The 17,363-nt window shown below is 37.3% G+C and overlaps 2 protein-coding genes across 5 annotated transcripts; one reads left to right on the top strand and one right to left on the bottom strand.

The window, feature by feature from the left end:
* Window positions 1-2,910: 2,910 nt before the first annotated feature.
* On the bottom strand, window positions 2,911-14,148 carry LOC106174176 (glycerol kinase 5). Of its 4 annotated transcripts, none has more exons than XM_086997230.1 (17): window positions 13,976-14,148; window positions 13,127-13,267; window positions 12,502-12,595; window positions 11,739-11,814; window positions 11,240-11,333; window positions 10,264-10,353; window positions 9,933-9,974; window positions 9,316-9,453; window positions 8,923-8,996; window positions 8,359-8,458; window positions 7,828-7,954; window positions 6,770-6,874; window positions 6,496-6,546; window positions 6,094-6,137; window positions 5,617-5,780; window positions 5,011-5,144; window positions 2,911-4,209 (listed from the first exon to the last, which is right to left on the bottom strand). In XM_086997230.1, the coding sequence occupies exons 2-17, from the start codon at window positions 13,247-13,249 to the stop codon at window positions 4,067-4,069; spliced, it is 1,599 nt and encodes a 532-aa protein (XP_086853356.1). In that variant the 5' UTR covers window positions 13,250-13,267; window positions 13,976-14,148; the 3' UTR covers window positions 2,911-4,066. The 4 variants fall into 4 exon arrangements, with proteins under 4 accessions (XP_086853356.1, XP_013411073.2, XP_086853358.1 ...); XM_013555619.2 differs by having other exon boundaries at window positions 8,398-8,458; XM_086997232.1 differs by lacking the exon at window positions 13,976-14,148 and adding an exon at window positions 13,921-13,967.
* LOC106160221 (uncharacterized) lies at window positions 14,042-17,141 on the top strand. Its single transcript, XM_013536757.2, has 3 exons — window positions 14,042-14,175; window positions 14,675-14,777; window positions 14,950-17,141. The coding sequence occupies exons 1-3, from the start codon at window positions 14,140-14,142 to the stop codon at window positions 15,777-15,779; spliced, it is 969 nt and encodes a 322-aa protein (XP_013392211.2). The 5' UTR covers window positions 14,042-14,139; the 3' UTR covers window positions 15,780-17,141.
* Window positions 17,142-17,363: the final 222 nt, after the last annotated feature.

The following is a 17,363-nucleotide window of genomic DNA, read 5'->3' as shown; positions in this document are numbered from 1 at the left end:
AAAGTTATTATAGGGGCAGGCAGAAGCCCTCTCCTGGGTCTTCCGGAAAACGGTCACAATACATACACAGGCATCTAATTTTTTTTCTGTCGGAAGATGGTTAAAAATGGACGATGGAACTACAGAGATAATTTGGAAGACTGTCTTAAAATCACTGGAACCGCCCGAGAAGTACAAGGCTAATAAAAAAACGAATCGTTGCTCCTTCAATCGAATCACAAGAGCGACACAAATGACCAATGTTGTGACCTAAACCACTTGGTTACGGAAAGTGGAAATAAACTTTTTTTACTCTTGTTGTCCTAACCTCTCCACGCCCTCCAGAATGCGTCAATGGTCTACTGTGAACTACCACGTAAAGTTACCGTTGCAGTTTCTCCTTCTCTTTGCCGAGTCGTGGGTTTTTATGTAGAGTTCTACGTCATCGTCTGAGAGTCCCTCATGTGGATATTTCGTCAGGAGAGTGTCCATAATTGCTTGAACTCCTTCCATCCTCAACATAACGACTTCTTTGTCATTCACGTGTGCTCCAACATGTAACGTATCCGAGTTTTTTAATATCAGTGAAGTTGGATAAACAAATGGGAATATATATTTAGGCGCAGGAGCAAGGCAGTAGAGGTCGGCATGAAAACGCACGGGTTCACTGAGGTACACGAGAACGTGGCGTTTGGCGCTTAGGACCGCCAAGTACACGTTGTACACCCTCTGGAAAAGACGGTGAACAAGAGCAATATGGAGGTCGTCCTTATAGTGCAGAAATGGGGTGCTGTTCCTCAAAAGGGATGTTCGCGGTCTTTGCTTTGAATGAAGGGGTTTGACTGGATTATGGGAGTCGCCGGCTGAAGCAGGAATTGCCTCCGTCTTTTCATTAATTCCTGGGTCGCCTTCAGCCAAATGCTCGACACACTCGGCAGTGCGTACGTCGCATTTGAGCAAAACGACGGGAGACAGTGAATAAACGAGATAAAATGTCTTCTCTTTGGCTTTGTAGGTGCTTTCACTTTGAATTCGAGAAGTCGATAACGTAATTGGCACCCAGTTTTTTTCCCATTTTTGAAGAGTCATGTTCTTAACTTGTATTCGCTTCGGTCCCTCGTAGGTATCAATATTGTATAAATATAATCTGGAGAGGCCTCCTTCAACATGCCTTGAATATATTATAACATTGTCGCCACCAACTACAAACATTCTCACATCCTCTGGACCCCCAAACTTTTCATACATTACTGCTGGAATGCCGAGGATATGTCCGGTGTCTATGGTGTCATAGGTGCCATTCACTGCCACTTTCAGTAAGAAACTTTTTTGGAGCGTTCCTGTCGACGTGTAATTTTTCAGATTGATTCGCATAACGGCATTCAAATATCCCGTTTGTCCGTTACTGCTTTTCGATCGTTTTATGTTATCCGTTACCGCCACCGACATGAAATACGCTTTCACGTTGAGTTCATCGTCAAACTTCCCGTTTAATAAACTGTTTGGGAAGCTGTTCAAGTAAGAGGTGCTGATGGCGTTTCTTAAAACCCGTGTTCCATTTCCTTCATTGGTTATACCTGCCAGGACGTCATTATAAACATATTTCTGTTCACAGCTCTCTGCGCTGCACTGTCTTCTTTGTTTCCTTGGAATATAATATTTCTGTGCTCCTTTATCCAAAATAAAAAGGATTAAAATAACTCCAACTGAAACCCATATCTGTTTATTGTTTAATCGTAAACGACGACCCAAACGCTGTAACGAGATCTTCATAGTGCTGTGCACCCCATACGACGTCTTCCCTAACTTCTCAAACACCACCGATCTATATAGTTTTTGTGCCAAGCACACGACTTCCAATACAGCTACTATGTCGCATATTCAATTTCGGTTTACCACATTTCATAAATCTTTGAATTATTATGCAGGCCTTTAAGATAAGTTTTCACCACGGATCTGGATGATATGAACCGGAGTAAAAAAAAAATAAATAAATAAAATAAATAACAAACACCTAAAATAAATAAACACCTAGCTGGTGACAGAGAACAGTGGAAGATCTTTGATGGTGGCCTAGAAGATGATGATGATAAAATCATATAGTATTATGTTTTAAGCACATGCGGGCAATGGCATATGACGACTACTGACTGTGAAGAGACGGGGAGGGAGAGGCGTTTTAGAATTTTTATCCAAATTCTGCACCTCCCTTAAAACTTGCTATGAAGACATTTTTGGGGAACCCGGATTTGCTTTGTGTAAGCCATTGGCTCAGGTAAGTCTTGCCCCCACCACCCTTGGGGAATAGGGGGGGGGGGATGGGAATAAGAAATATGAAACTGCTCTTCTTCTTCATTGTATGTTGAGTTTGCCGAATGGCTGAATGGGTCGATCAAGAAAAAACATAAAGATAGGAATCGATTTGGTTGAAGTGATGGAACAGTTCCTCTTTTGCAATAAATTTCCAGTTTGTGGTATTTTTTTAATATTCATCTAGATGGATGCAAAACCGGGATTAATATACTGGCACATGAACACAAAACATACTGACAGTCATTGAAAATGCATCAGAAAACTTTCTTGTACTTTTTTTTACCGAGAATCGATTCCGACCATATAAACGAGTACAAATGCACTTGTTTGGTCATAAGAGAGTGGGCTGACCACTATTTCATATTTCACATGAAAACTGTTATTTTCTTAATGTGCCAATGGAACTTCAAATATTATTTGATAATTAAATGATGCGTTTTCATTGACAATCAGTATATGTTTGGTGTACTAGAATGCTCCTAAATACTCTCTAACTAGATTGTATTTAACTTATTCAACAAATTATCTGAGATATTATCTTTAAACACTCGTACCCTTTGAAGTTGAATGCCACAAATTGAATTTCTAGTCCCGTAAATTAAAGTCTTTCACAATCAATTTTAAACAGGAGCACTCTTTATTCAGGTAAGAGATATGATTTAACTTTGCAATATCATTGCCAAAGGAAAATAACTTTCTGCTTGTTTGTAAAAATATATATGATTCTGATTGAGATAATGACGTACACTAAACTCAATGTTCATTAATTTGCACCAATATTTTAGATAGTAAAAGATAAATAAATAAAAAAAAACAAATAATTAAATAATTAAAATTAAACTAAAAAAATTAAATTTTTAAATAAATTAAAATAAATAAATGAATAAACTAGAAAAGCACTCAGAGAGCGCAGACCTCCGCCAAGGCAGCAAAGTCTGCATCCAATGCGGTTTCACCCCTAAATTTTCGATATTTTTGATTATTGATTATTGATTGATTATTGATCCGAATCACCACCAAAAACTTATCATCTGTTCCTTGGCCCACTTCTGACAATTCCTGAAAATTTCATCAATATTGGTCCATAACTTTTTGAGTTATGTTGATGACAGACAGACAGAAAGACAGACAAACAAACAGGGGTGAAAACATAACCTCCTAGGCAGAGGTAATAAATAAGCACAAAGCTGGCACAAACTTACTGTATCTACCAGAGACAAGCTGGGCAATGATGTAATTTTATTTTTTTTTTTTTTGCAAATTTCACAGAACAGAAATGCGCTAAACCATTGAATAGATGGAGCAATATCAAGAGGAAACCCAGCAAACACAGAGTATAACAAAACATAGCCAAAAAGCATTATGGTAACCTTATGATGATGTTCAGTGTTTTCTGGGAGGTAATCCTCACTGTGGGCCTGGTAAAGGGGACTAAATATCAGTGTTTGCATTCTGTAAGACAAACAATCTGTATGAAACTTGAATGCTTTCAAGCATGACCAGTTACACCCTGTTTATAAAATTAAAAAAAATAATAATAATAAAAACTGCAAAACAGTGTTCTGATATACACATCTTGGGATGATAATCAGAATTGTTTTTCCATCAACTATTGCTGCATAGGTTTAATACACAACCAGAATCTTCCCTTCAAAATAATCACTTTTTTCTCAAGAAAACATTTATTTGGTTATAGTCCTGAGCCCAGCCATATGGTGCTGCCACCTATAGTTGTCCTGGATCATCCATGGTGCTGCCACCTATGGTTGAACTGCTACCTGTACCAGTGTCCTGATCTCCTAACAGCTCTTTCCCATTCAGAAACAATATCTTTATACACATTCCAAGTGCCTTGAGGTGTGAAAACTCTGTTAACATTTCTTGCTTTCTTGAATTCTTCCTTATTTTTCCAAACACCTGCAAACAATAGAACGATGACAGTTAATGTGAGTTTTTCTTTCCAATTCACCTAATCTGAACCCAAGTTGAGACATTAAAGCATTAACAAATGCTGCTATCAATTGGAGCAATAAACAAATTAATAAGTCAATAAATTGTAGGAAAACAAACAGACAGCATCAAAAGGATCAAGAGTCCAGATATCAGTCACCTGCAAGCAAATTTCAATATAGTAGATCCTTATTCCTGAAAAATGTCAGTTATTTATGTCACCCAACTTAGGAAAAGGCAACAGGAATCTTAAATTAATTTTTCTTTATTTTTTTTGCTTCTGATTGTACCATTTCTGACAAAAAGGGCAATTTTTTTGATCTGGGCATCTCATTAATCCACAGGAGCATTGGTGGGAAGGTTTACTGGTCAAATACATCGTATGCATGTGCGGCATTGTGCCTTTGTTGAAATTCACTTTATTGCCAGTACACTATACACCTAATTCACGCACTAATTCGGACTATCAAACCTATGGACCAGTAAACCTTCGGACAATTGATAAAGCCCATTTTTGAACTCCACCTCCCCCCAAACACCCTAGCTATCTCCCGGGGCAGATTGAGGCTATCTTCTGGGTCCTCTGGAAGTTGGTCAGATTTTCAAATTTACACTGATGGTTTTTATAATTGTTTTTTTTTCTGTTAGAAGACGGTCAAAAATGGAGGATGGATCAACAAAAATAATTTGGAAGACAGTCAGAAAAAATCTCTGGATCCACCCCTGACCTCTGGGGGCCTTGCTGTAATATGGTCCACAGTCACTCACCTGCTGACAAACCTGCCAGGTACGCCGCCCCAAGGGATGTCATGTCCGTCTGACTTGGCCTCTCTATCTTTTGGTTAATGATATCTGCCATTACTTGGAGAACAAAGTCGTTATTACTGACCCCTCCGTCTGCTCTGCAATTCAAATTATATATATATTTTGGACCACGGGAAAGATGATCTGCAGATACATTTTGATTTAAAAATGGCTAAATTTATTTGGTGAACAGTCTACCAAAAGATATATCATCTTTCTCCTGTGTTATCTTATGTGCACAACACCATTCATAGTCGCATAGTTTTGGAATATAAGGCTTTCTTGTGCTCTAAATTATGGTATTTACATTATGAGATAAAAGGTGCTTAATTTTGTCTGAAATGAATTTTTCTAGACATGCTTACCATATTGTTCTCATGGTTGTTGTCTTTATAATGACATAAAGAAATAAGGCACAAAATAAAATTTAAAACTAAAAATAAAATAAAACATTGCATGCACTGTTTTTGTTAATGGTTATGATCTTCTCAGGTAATAGACTGAAATTCAGCATTAATTTTTTTCTTCTTTTTTATTGTAATATCCCATTTGCATCTTATTTCTCCCTACCTGATAAGATTAAAAGGTAACTTGGTTTCTGTGAGAGCAGTTTCGTACAGCAGTTTGAACCTGAAGGCCAGAGACTCCAGTATCGCCCGTATCATATGGGCCTTGGTCGTCTTTCTGGTCATCCCCAGCATTAATGTACACGCATAGTCATCATTGATTGGGGCCTGTAAGGGATATTAAAACTGTAGTCAACATGGATTGGGGCCTGTAAGGGATAATAAAACTGTCGTCATCATGGACTGGGGCCTGTAAGGGATACTTATACTGTCTTCATCATTGATTGGGGCCTGTAAGGGATATTTTAACTGTAGTCATCATTGGTTGGGGCCAGTAAGGGATAGTCTAAGTGTAGTCCTCATTAACTGGAGACTTCTGACACAATTTCATAATCATCATATCAACCTTATATGCAAAGTCACATCAGATTAGTCATAACTAATGAACATGTGGTTTACACCTTTTAAACACACTCCTCACCTGTAGACCATTGAAGGCAGGCACAAAGTACACTCCTCCTGTGTCTGCAACAGAGAGAATATACAAAACTTCTGCTTAAGGTCTCTCAGAATGTCCTACAGGTAATACACTGCTTAGTCTTAGGTTGAAATATAAACTAGACAGCAAAGTGGGAAAATATATAGACACCAAAAAGGAAGAAACATCAACAAAATACACACAAATAATTCCTTATTTCCGAAAAAGTAATTCAATCATGTCGTTTCCAAAAGTGATACCTGCTTAGTTTAAACTTGAAAGAATAATATCAATCTGCTTATGTTTAAGGAAGAATATTTAGAAATAAAAATTCTTGTGAGGTTTTTCTTTTCCAGGTGAAAAAACCCTGGACTAGTGTGCTTAGAACAACTGCAGTATCTCTACCTTGCACTGACTGTGCTATTTGGGCAAGGCTGGAGACATCTTCAAATAGACCTGAAATGGAAGGAATAATTAAGGAAAAGTCAGTGTCCTGGAAACTGCACAATTTTAATTAGTGACAGACATTTCTCAATGTTTTTCCTCTGGGTGATTGAATTAAAACTGATACATCAGAATTAAATTAAAACATGCTTGATTCCACTTTTCCATGGAAAAAGCTTGTGTCTGCGTATAAACTCAACTCTCATTGTGTGTTTTTATCTTAATGTGCACGTACCTATTGACTGCGCCCATTCCACACAGGTGCCCGTGTCTCCAGCGCACCCCTCCGCCAAGTAGACAACTTCGTCCTTGATTTTCCAGCCAATCACAGGGTAGAGACCTACAACAACACAACTTAGTGCCGAAGTCTCTTCCTATGCCATTGATATGAGTACGGTAACAAATTTAGTTACTTACACATATACATATAATGCCAATACAGCAGTTAAAAAATAATCTGCAGGGAAAAAGACATACTCCTAAATCACTATAAATGAAAAGAAAAAAGAAACAAAAACACTGCAAGGACTACCTTGCATTGTAGTTTCGCACACAATATTACTAACAAATTATTATTATATGTATTAAAAAAGGGGATTGCTTAACAATCTCAGACAGGCTGTATTCACAATAACGGACTAGCTAGCCCGCGGATCAAATGAGGCGGCCCACTTAAAAGCTTGCCATCTGATCCCCTCACACACACTGAATGGATTCCCAGTGGAGAATACACAACAAGTATTTAAGTGGGTCAAACATATTTAATTCGCAGACTTCCGGTAGATAGTTGGCTCATAAATGAAAATTAGTTCGTTGACTGTTTTGATTGCGGCCAAAGATGGGATTTTTCCATTGAGAGCATTATTACTCAATGACCCCCTATTGTCATATATACATCCATATATCTTCTTAGCAGAAGTATATTGGGATAATTATGTGATTTCCTCCATATTCATGCCACATAAAAATGTTTTTCTCTCAGTCTCTAATATTGTCATATCTACAACTCAAGCATATGTGGCTTATATGTGTAAAGGCAAAAAAAATGCCGGTTCCAGAAGCATATATACATTATACATATACATTTTGTCTACTTCACCTGCATCTGAAGCTTGTCAATTAAATATTTCTTGCATTCAGGTTAAAGAAAAGACTGATTTCAAGACATTTATATTACTCTAGTAAATAAACTACAAGCACCTGCTACTGAAGCGTGTGGTTTATTCCCCACGTTCAGGTTATCTGACCGATTTCAAGATATTAAAATTATTATATTATATAAACTACAAGCACCTGCTACTGAAGCGTGAGGCTTATTCCCCGTATTCAGGTTAAAGAAAAGACTGGTTCCCAGAGTAACCTTTACATCTCCAACGTCATAACAACACTCTGCAAACATGGCGCTCTGCTGATCTGCTACCTGCCAAACAGAATTGTGCAAAATTACCTTGTTTTTCAAAATAATTATATTATAAATGAACTCATCAGATCCTATAAAAATAATAATAATAATAATAATAATGAATTTATACACTATTTCACGCATCAATGTCAGTATCACTAATACTGATAACAAACTTAACAATATGCTGAACAACATCTTCTAATACAACTAACTTTTCTGATATTTTTGAATACTAAAATAATCTTATTTTTCTTTCTTCTCCAGTGTATTTATTTTCATTATTTGTCAATTTAGATTGTGGCTGGTTAGCAATTACTGTGCCTAGGTACAATACATAAAATCTAGATCATGTAAAATACATACAGCCTGTTTATAACAACATTTCCTATGTGACAAAAAGCATTCTATAGGACAATTACATGTTCTGTTGAGTGAAGCCGACCACGTGCTGTACCTACCAAACTTGTAATTGGAATGGAGGCCCCAAATACTTCAGGAAGACTGTCACCAAAGTGATAACTAAAATGAAAACCAAATAATATGATAAACTGCAATCAAAAATAATATTTAGTCTCATTATTTTTGGTTTTCCGTGAATGAATTTTGCTTTCATTTTTTTTGATACAGCATTTAAAAAAATATCACATACTGGACCAACTGTCACCATTCACTTTTATACTCAGAATGAAGAACCTTCAAAGCGAAATAAATATATTAAATATTAAAAAAAAAAAAAAAACAAAAAAGCTACATGTACATCTGTCTTAATATAATATCTACATGTTTCAATTAGAATAATTCCTGAACACATTGAAATTTGAAACTTTTCATACAATTTCTGAACATGCACTAGCTGTGGTAATCTGAGGTATTACTAAAAAAAATTCATTTTAACTTAATTAGTATTTTTTTCTACTTTGAATTCTGCTTATCTAAAGCCAAAAACTGTGCCCCACTTGACCTGAACATGACCTTGACCTTACCTTGTGTCCTTGACCTCTGGCACAATGGACATGGGAATGCCTAGCAACGTGAAAAGAGCTGTGCTCCATTCCAACTAGAGGATTAAAATAAAATATGTTATTTTAATAATCAATAATGACCTTATAATTATTTATAATAATTATAATTATTATAATTATGTTTCTAAAATCAGTTTGTTCTGTAGACTTAACAATGCAAGTTGAATGTCTAATTTGAAAGGCTAGTACAGTAGTCTGAAAACAAGGCAGCAAAGCTGCCAAATGTACACACCACAAAAAGCATTAAAGTAATATGAAAAAAAAATAAAACAATGATGAAGCTGGAAGGCACTGATACTCAGGCTAAAGAAAAATGAAAAAAAAAAAAAAATAATAATAATAATAATAACTTACTATGAAAGGGTCATACAAGCCAGTGGAGCTGGCATTGGAGTAGTCTGTGGCAAACACTTCCCCTCCAGTCATCTTCCATAACAACCAGGTTTCTATGGTCCCGAACATCAGTTGACCTTCCTCTGCTCGGCGCTGCATCTGATATGTCAACAGATTATGAAAAAAACAAAAAAAAAACAAACAAACTCAGTATTCAGTATGTGATTGTACGAAATTCATGTGAGTCGGTCCAGGGGAGGATTGAAGCTGTCTTCTTGGTCTTCCAAAAGACGGTCAGATTTTCAAGTTTACATTGATATATGAAGGGTTTCTAATTTTTCTGTCAGAAGACAGTCAAATTTGGAGGATGGATCAACAAAGATAATTTGGAAGACTGTCAGAAAATAGCTCTGGATGCGCTATTTTATTTACAATGCTGCATTTAAATCATGGACAAAAATTCTAATCTGCGATACAAACAGTAAACAATTCTACTTATCTGGGTTAACTTCCATATTTAATCATATCATCAGCATACCTATCTACATACAATTATCAACACATTGACAAGGCCGCTAAGTGAGTATATCAAGTCATGTTATCAGTAATGACTTGATGAGCACATTGACTTGGCCTACCTCCATGTTGTTCAGTAACATCCATAGCAGTCTCATGGACACCTGTGGATACAAAATTATAACCTCATTATCAAAACAATTTACTGCTACTTTGTCATATTAAATACTGCTTGTGGAAAATATTAGTAATTCAAGAATCTATAAACATTACTTAGCAATTGTTTTTTCAAAGATTGCACAATATAGATATACATATAAATATAAATATACATTGTAAGACTGTTGACAGTGTGGTAGGTTTGACAGTGTGTTGGGTGTGACAGTGTGTTAGGTGTGACTGTCAGATGTGACATGGTATATAAATGGGTGATAATCTGTCAAATTTACTTACAAAATTTGCTCGAAACTTGACGATACTTGCTGCCAGATACCTTCTATTCCTGGAAACTGTGAACAAAAACTTTGATCCACCATTGAATGCCTGGAATGCATGATAGGTAAGAAGCAAAAAAAAAAAAAAATAAAAAAAATAAATAAATAAATGAAAATAACATAAAATTAAATAATTAAATAATAATAATAATAATAACATAAGAAGAAGAAGAGAAAGAAGAAGAAAATAATAATGATACTACTACTACTACTAAAAATAATAATAATAATAATAATAATAATAATAATAATAATAATAATACTAGCAACAGAAGAAAACTTGAACATAAATAATAAATTTTGTAGTGAGAAAAACAGTCAATCTGATTGTTGAGATCTCACACCCCCAATATGTTTTCTAATGACATAAATTTAAATACTCTTTACAAAAGCCAATGATGTATTTTTCAAAAATCAAGTCCATTTGATTTATGAGAGCCAGAAACGAATTATCTTCACTACACTCTGAAGTCAGCGAGACAGTTATGATAAAATCAAACAGCACATGTTTTTAAAATTTAATGAGATGTGGGTTTCAATGTCTCAATTATTAACCGAATAAATCTATTTCAGTATATGCAAAGAAATGAAAAATCTTCACCCCCAGGTAATCTATAGAAGACAGAAGGCAATAATAAATCCTAACAAAATAATTATAATCATTAAATTATTGATATACAGGGAGGGAAGCCAGCTTGAATTCCAGAAGGGGCATATGACTCTTTGTTTTTGTAGAAGGATGCATTGACAAATGACTGTTTCATTTAACTGTACCCAGTTTCACAGTTTATCTCTCAATTAATAACAAATATTAAAATATAAACACGCCAACCAGGCTCTCAAACTGTAATCTAATCATAAAACAGTTAAATGTGTTGATAAAGAAAGACAAACTATTTCAAAATAAAAGGAGCAAAACTGTCCCCATTGCTTACTGCCAGTTTATAGGACTGGTTCCACTCCTGGGTCAGTGTAGCCGCCCTTAGGTCCTGCCACGTGATAAAATTGTGGAATGGGACCCCTGTCTCTCTACAATAAATCAGTCACAATTATTATATAATGTCAGACAGGACCCAGGTTTGCATAACCAGTGGTGAAGATACTTAGTTCAATTGAAGTTTTACAAGAGCTTTTTAAACAATAGACATATATATATATACAGGTACTTTTTTCACTTGAAAACAACGCAAATAAAAGAGTTGACTCCTTGTTCTCCTACCCATGCCTTACTCATTTTGTTACAAAGCAAAGATGTACAAAAATGTATATTACCAGACAAACACACACATAAAAATACACATTAGGTACACATATGCATGCTCAAACACAAACATGCACTTATATACATGCCCTCAGGTGCACGCACACACACACACACACACACACACACACATGCAGACACGTTCACACACACGTACTGGCATGCATACAAACCTGTCCCAGGTCATGAAGGTCCCTCTCTGTGTCGCTATCCCCAATCCTGCCACATCCTGGGCTGTGATTCCAGCAGCTGGAACAGAGAACCCCACCCTGAGTATCAGAACCTATAGAAATCATATCTGTGATTCCAGCAGCTGGAACAGAGAACCCCACCCTGAGTATCAGAACCTATAGAAATCATATCTGTGATACCAGCAGCTGGAACAGAGAACCCCACCCTGAGTATCAGAACCTACAGGATTCATATCTGTTATACCAGCAGCTGGAACAGAGAACCCCACCCTGAGTATCAGAACCTATAGAAATCATATCTGTGATACCAGCAGCTGGAACAGAGAACCCCACCCTGAGTATCAGAACCTATAGAAATCATATTCAAGATACTAGTAGCCTTAGAGGTGAGACTGCCAACACCCAGTGTATACCAGGGTCAAAAATGACCAGGTGTTTAATGTTAACTGCACTGAGATGCATGTGGAGTTCTGTACATAAGAAATGAACTGTACTTTAACTTTTTTAAGATGAGGATGAAGGCACTGCTTGATGTCATACGCAATTAGAAAACATGCGAGAATTTCTATGAGGTAGGGCCAACTTATCAACAATGAGGGTGAAAATCTATGCATCAGGTACGTATATGTCATCTTAGAAAGCTTAACAAAAGTGCCATAGAAGTTATGGTGAATTTTTTTTTATTGTGCAATGAAATGTAAATTGACAGAAAAATAACTCCTTATATTCTACCTGCTAAACTTACCTCTCATGGCATCCTTTCCCACAGCTACAAACTGGGTCCACAGCATATCTGGGTCCATCTCAGACCAGCCTGGCTTGGGACGCAACAGCTCCACCTACAGTAGAAATCAGATTTTCTTTAAAGTTAGAAAATCAATATGGAGGAGGAAAACAATCTCAGACCATCTTAATTAAGGGACAGTAGGCATAATTCAGGGGTCAGATTTTCAAATTTGCATTGACGGGTATCTTAATTTTTCTGTTGGAAGAAGGTCAACAAAGATAATTTGGAAGACTGTCAGAAAACATTTCTGGATCTGCCCACGTAATTGCCAGGCAGGGAACTATTGAGACTGCTTATACACACAATATGTGCAGACCGCTGTATTTGGGGGGGGGGGGGGGGGGGGGGGGGGGGGGGAGGGGGGGCCAGGGAGGCTAGAGTGCAGCTAGAGAAAGCTAAAGAGAGGAGGTAGGGCTAGAGTAGGGGGGGCAGGGAAAAGGGAACTTGCAGAGAGAGAGAGAGGGAGAGAGGGAGAGAGAGAGGGAGAGAGAGAGGGAGTAGGGCCGTAGTAGAAGGCAGGAATGCGGCTAAGGAGGGCTTAAGGGAAGGGGTAGGAAAACTGGAGCTGGGGGGCGTGGCTTACCTTCTTGCTGCTGACTCCCTTGACAGACATCTGCTGGTCATAGATATGGCACCTGACTATGGTGGTGCCAAAGTCAACACTCATCACATACTGCCTTGTCTTGTCATGCCCACTACTGGCCATTGCTCAAAGTGAGATCATCTGTGAGAAAAAAACAAACAAACAAAGTTTTGAAAATACATTCACTTGTACTGTGGTGTTGCTGGATTATACTCTAGAATTTACATGTACTCTTAAATGTGTCCATTTCTATTATTTCTTTAATCTGTATAAAACGATCAACACTTTATAAAAGGCAAAATACTACTGTTTTCATACATGAGCACAATGCAGATGTTTTATAACAAGGTTAGCTGTCACACGTGAGAACTGGGCCCAGTGCACAAAATTAGTGCAGGCTACAATTAATGTAGTTAAGTTTCAGTATTTTATTCTCAATAAAAAAGTTTTAAGTCAGCCTAAAAAAACTTAATTACACTAAAATTATTAGGCAATCCAATTAATCCAGCAAACATTTATATGAATATAGGATAAATATACAAACAAAATTAGGAACGAAAAATAATTTCAACGTCCTTCACAGCGCCATGATAAAGCTCTCCAACTAAGCCACCATCATTTGTTGCTGCCCCAATTCCAAAGGTTGACACTGCTGCGTATTGGCCTCGCATCCAAGTTTTGAAATGTCTTTATTTTATAGCAGTTAAGTGCGTATTTGTAGGCCAGTATTAAGAACAATGCTAATAAACTACTCCTTAAATTATCCTTTAAATAATAAGCAATTTCAAGCGTACCATATTGAACCACAATTCGTCGGGGAAAAAAAACTTAACGAAGTCATGTGCTTACCTGCAGGTGTGTTTACAACCGGGTTGCATTCAGGACTCCATGTAGAAAAGAACTCTCCAAAGATAACTATAGGTGGCGCGGTTGGCGGGAAATGTAAAACTAGGGTTTTCACGTAATAGCGTTGAATAATCGAAGACGCGGAATTCGTGGTACATTAACCCAAAATGGACGGATGGCTGACTACAAGGGATAAAAATAAGGTAAAAGGCTAATGAATGAATTCATCTACGGTAGCATTTTAGTAAGCTGGAGTAGTGAAAAGCTCGACAAAGCGCTGTGTTTGTTGAACCCTCTCTTCACAGTTAATACATGCCATTAATGGCGAAAATTAATTAAGCCCGCTCGCATCTTGGTTAAAAGGGAAAGGAAGGAGGTGGAGGAGAGAGAGAGAGAGAGAGAGAGAAAGAGAGAGAGAGAGAGAGAGAGTCCATAAGTAGAAATTTCGAAGCTTGATTATTTTAACAATACGTTGGCAAAGTCACTCTTGAACGCATTTACACTCGTGCTTGTCTTGCAGACACAATTGCTGGCGGTTCAGTGGGTTTTTGTAATAGTTTACGTTGGTTTTTAGTTCTTATTCTGCTTCACCTTTTCTACCTCCAGTACCTGCAGTCAGTAGCAAAGTAAGATCTTAAAGTGAGCTGTATATTGATTTTGAGTTTATTTTATTTATCGTATTTTTTGTTTATTCTATGTCAGCTTCCACAAGCTAGTGGAGATAGTTCTTGTCTTCCTGATGCAAAGCAACGGCGGATCCTTTCCTTTCTTCAAGTTCAACCAAAGAAGAAAGCAAGATCTTCGTGTATGTGCACTTGTTTTCTTTTGGCTTGAAACTTTTGAATATATGCATTTGATAAAAGCCTCAAGTTAAGAAATAATTTAAACATTTGGTTAAAACAAATAATGGACAAATTACTAATTTCATTTTATGTTTCAGTATGATTTATATATTTATTTATTTGTATATTTTGCAGTAGCGGACAACACTTCTCTCCTTAAGAAAACAGAACATTCTACTTTTGATCTACAGACTAACAGATGGTTGCCTTTCAACAGGACCCAAAAAGTCACAAGAAATCATTTTCCAGACAAATATGACACATCACCTGCTGTACACAGAAATGACAGACATGTGTCCAACATAAAAGGATGTTCGCCTAATGATGAAAATGCAGAAATATGGAAAAATTGTTCCTACACCAAAAGAGAATATTCACATATCCCTATTAGAGAAACAAGCAAAAAGGAAACTAATTCTGCTCGTGAAGGAGAGAGCTCTCATTTTCTTAATGAAAAAACCAATGGTAGAGACTTATCTGAAAACACAGAAGGCAGTGTTTTAAATTTCCTAGAGAGAGGAAGGTTAAGAAGAAAAAGAAAACTGCCCTCATCAGAAAACACTGTTGATGATGATGTGGAGGGTTTTAGTCTGCCGCATGGAGGAGAAAAACTGATTGTTCCTGATGTCCAGGACAGGATTATACAACATCTGTGCGTTGACCTTACTGATGAAGATGTTGTTTCAAAAAGTTCACCAAATCACAACACCAACTATATGAAAAATAAACGTAGAAAAACTGACGATGACAATGACATCCAATCACCCACCCCTTTGAGAACCTTGGCTAACAACCCAGGTGTAAACTCTCAGTTGTCTGCGGGATGGAGAATATTTTCTTCTGAAATAGACGGTGTCTCTGAACCTGTTGATGTAACAGAGTGTCGTTTGCCATCTCCCTCGTACATGGTTGGTGAGGAATTCACGTGGAACACACAAAACTTATTTTCATCTCCTGGTACTTAAAAATAATCAAACAACAGAACAGCTGTCAATGTCAATAATTTGATCAGATTTTAGTTTGTTAAGGATTACACAGGTGTATTACTGAATGAACAGGTGCTATGAGCCGGTTTCTTCTCCCAGCATGTAAGTAAACAGTGGAATAACAGCATTAAAACATATTAGTTAGCCAAGGCCATTCCCCTACACCCCATTTCCATAGATTTTTAGATCGATCTATCCCTGTGGGGAGTCTCACTAGATTACTGTCAGCTTGGCCGGCTAAAGCGTCTGTCCCGCCTACTAAAAGCTGTAAGGGGGTAATTAACTATGGTGTCCGCTCGGCTGACTGCAATTTAGCCTGAACCCCCAGGGAGTTGGGTCGATCTAAAACTTAATCTTTAGATCGATCTAAATCTCTGGGAAAGCACCCATAGACACCAGCTATGGAGACTCTCCTTGAATCCAATCAGCTTGCTGCTTGTGTATCAAATTATAACTTGAGCTCCCGTTTCATAGCGTTGACGCTTTTCCTGGGTGATTTTCCAGAGTTACATTTTTCGTAATGTGGACTTACTAAGTATCTCGATACAACCTACATCTAACAAACGTGTGATTATTACAAACACCGTTTAAATAAAACCATAGATGTTTCAGAAATTCTTTCACAAATCTTATCGCCCTGGACAGGCTTCCCGCTCCGCTGCCTAAAAATCACACGATGGTGAATACTAGTGTAACTGTTTATAAATTCTAGTGACAACATAAACACGTGTTATAAGTTACCAATTGCTTACTTAGTGATTTATTACTCTGCTTCGAGGTAGATACGACCCCCCCTCCCAACACACCTTTTCACAGCTCAGACCGTACTCTGTGTGCGGGCGTTTGCGTGCGCGTATGTGAGAGACAAAATTATTATGAACATTATACATATAATAGAGGACGATGTAAATTTTCAACTTTCTGCGTCTTAGACCCCATTCCCAGAGATGAGATCGATCTACCTTAGATCGACCTAACTCCCTGAGGGTTCACGCTAAATAGCTGTCAGCCGAGCGGGCACGAAAGTTAATTACCCCCAGCTTGTAGTAAGCGGGACGGACATTTAAGCCGGATTATCTGACAGTAATCTAGTGAGACTCCCCGCGGGGATAGATCGATCTAAAAGCTCTAGGAATACGCCCTTATTATCGCCAGTGGAATGTATCACACTATAGTCTTAGATAAATCAGTAAGTTGTGCACTTGAATCACTTTGATAAGAGTTGTGAGAAGTAGTTTTCCTTATACTATATAACCATGATACATGTATTTAATCTGTAATCTGCGCCTTTTACTGTAAAGTAAATACCAGCCAAATGTTGTATTAATAGATAAAAACCAATGATTACATACATTCTTGTGTATACAGTATAATGCACTGCATGCACGAACATCGGGCACGTAGGCTACCCAGTTATTGCAAAATGGAGATCTGTAAAACTGCCCCCTTTAGATCAAATTTTGATGTACAGTACGTTAGGACATACGAAACTCTATCGTATCTCATAGTTTAGAGTGAATCTCTTCCAGCCAAAGGGCACCCCACCCCACCCCACCCCCTGCG

Source organism: Lingula anatina, chromosome 10, assembly GCF_051362555.1.
Source record: "Lingula anatina isolate TDL-2025a chromosome 10, LinAna3.0, whole genome shotgun sequence".
Lineage (NCBI taxonomy): Eukaryota > Metazoa > Brachiopoda > Lingulata > Lingulida > Lingulidae > Lingula > Lingula anatina.
This window is presented reverse-complemented; position numbering and strand designations above follow the sequence as displayed.

Coding starts and splice junctions, on each gene's coding strand:
- LOC106174176 (XM_086997230.1), bottom strand. CDS start 13,249: ATGGCCAGTAGTGGGCATGACAAGACAAGGCAGTATGTGATGAGTGTT. Junction 11,334..11,738: donor ACCTTCATGACCTGGGACAG/GTTTGTATGCAT, acceptor GATTTATTGTAG/AGAGACAGGGGTCCCATTCC. Junction 6,547..6,769: donor GGAATGGGCGCAGTCAATAG/GTACGTGCACAT, acceptor CTTCCATTTCAG/GTCTATTTGAAGATGTCTCC.
- LOC106160221 (XM_013536757.2), top strand. CDS start 14,140: ATGGACGGATGGCTGACTACAAGGGATAAAAATAAG. Junction 14,176..14,674: donor CTACAAGGGATAAAAATAAG/GTAAAAGGCTAA, acceptor ATTCTATGTCAG/CTTCCACAAGCTAGTGGAGA. Junction 14,778..14,949: donor GAAGAAAGCAAGATCTTCGT/GTATGTGCACTT, acceptor TATATTTTGCAG/TAGCGGACAACACTTCTCTC.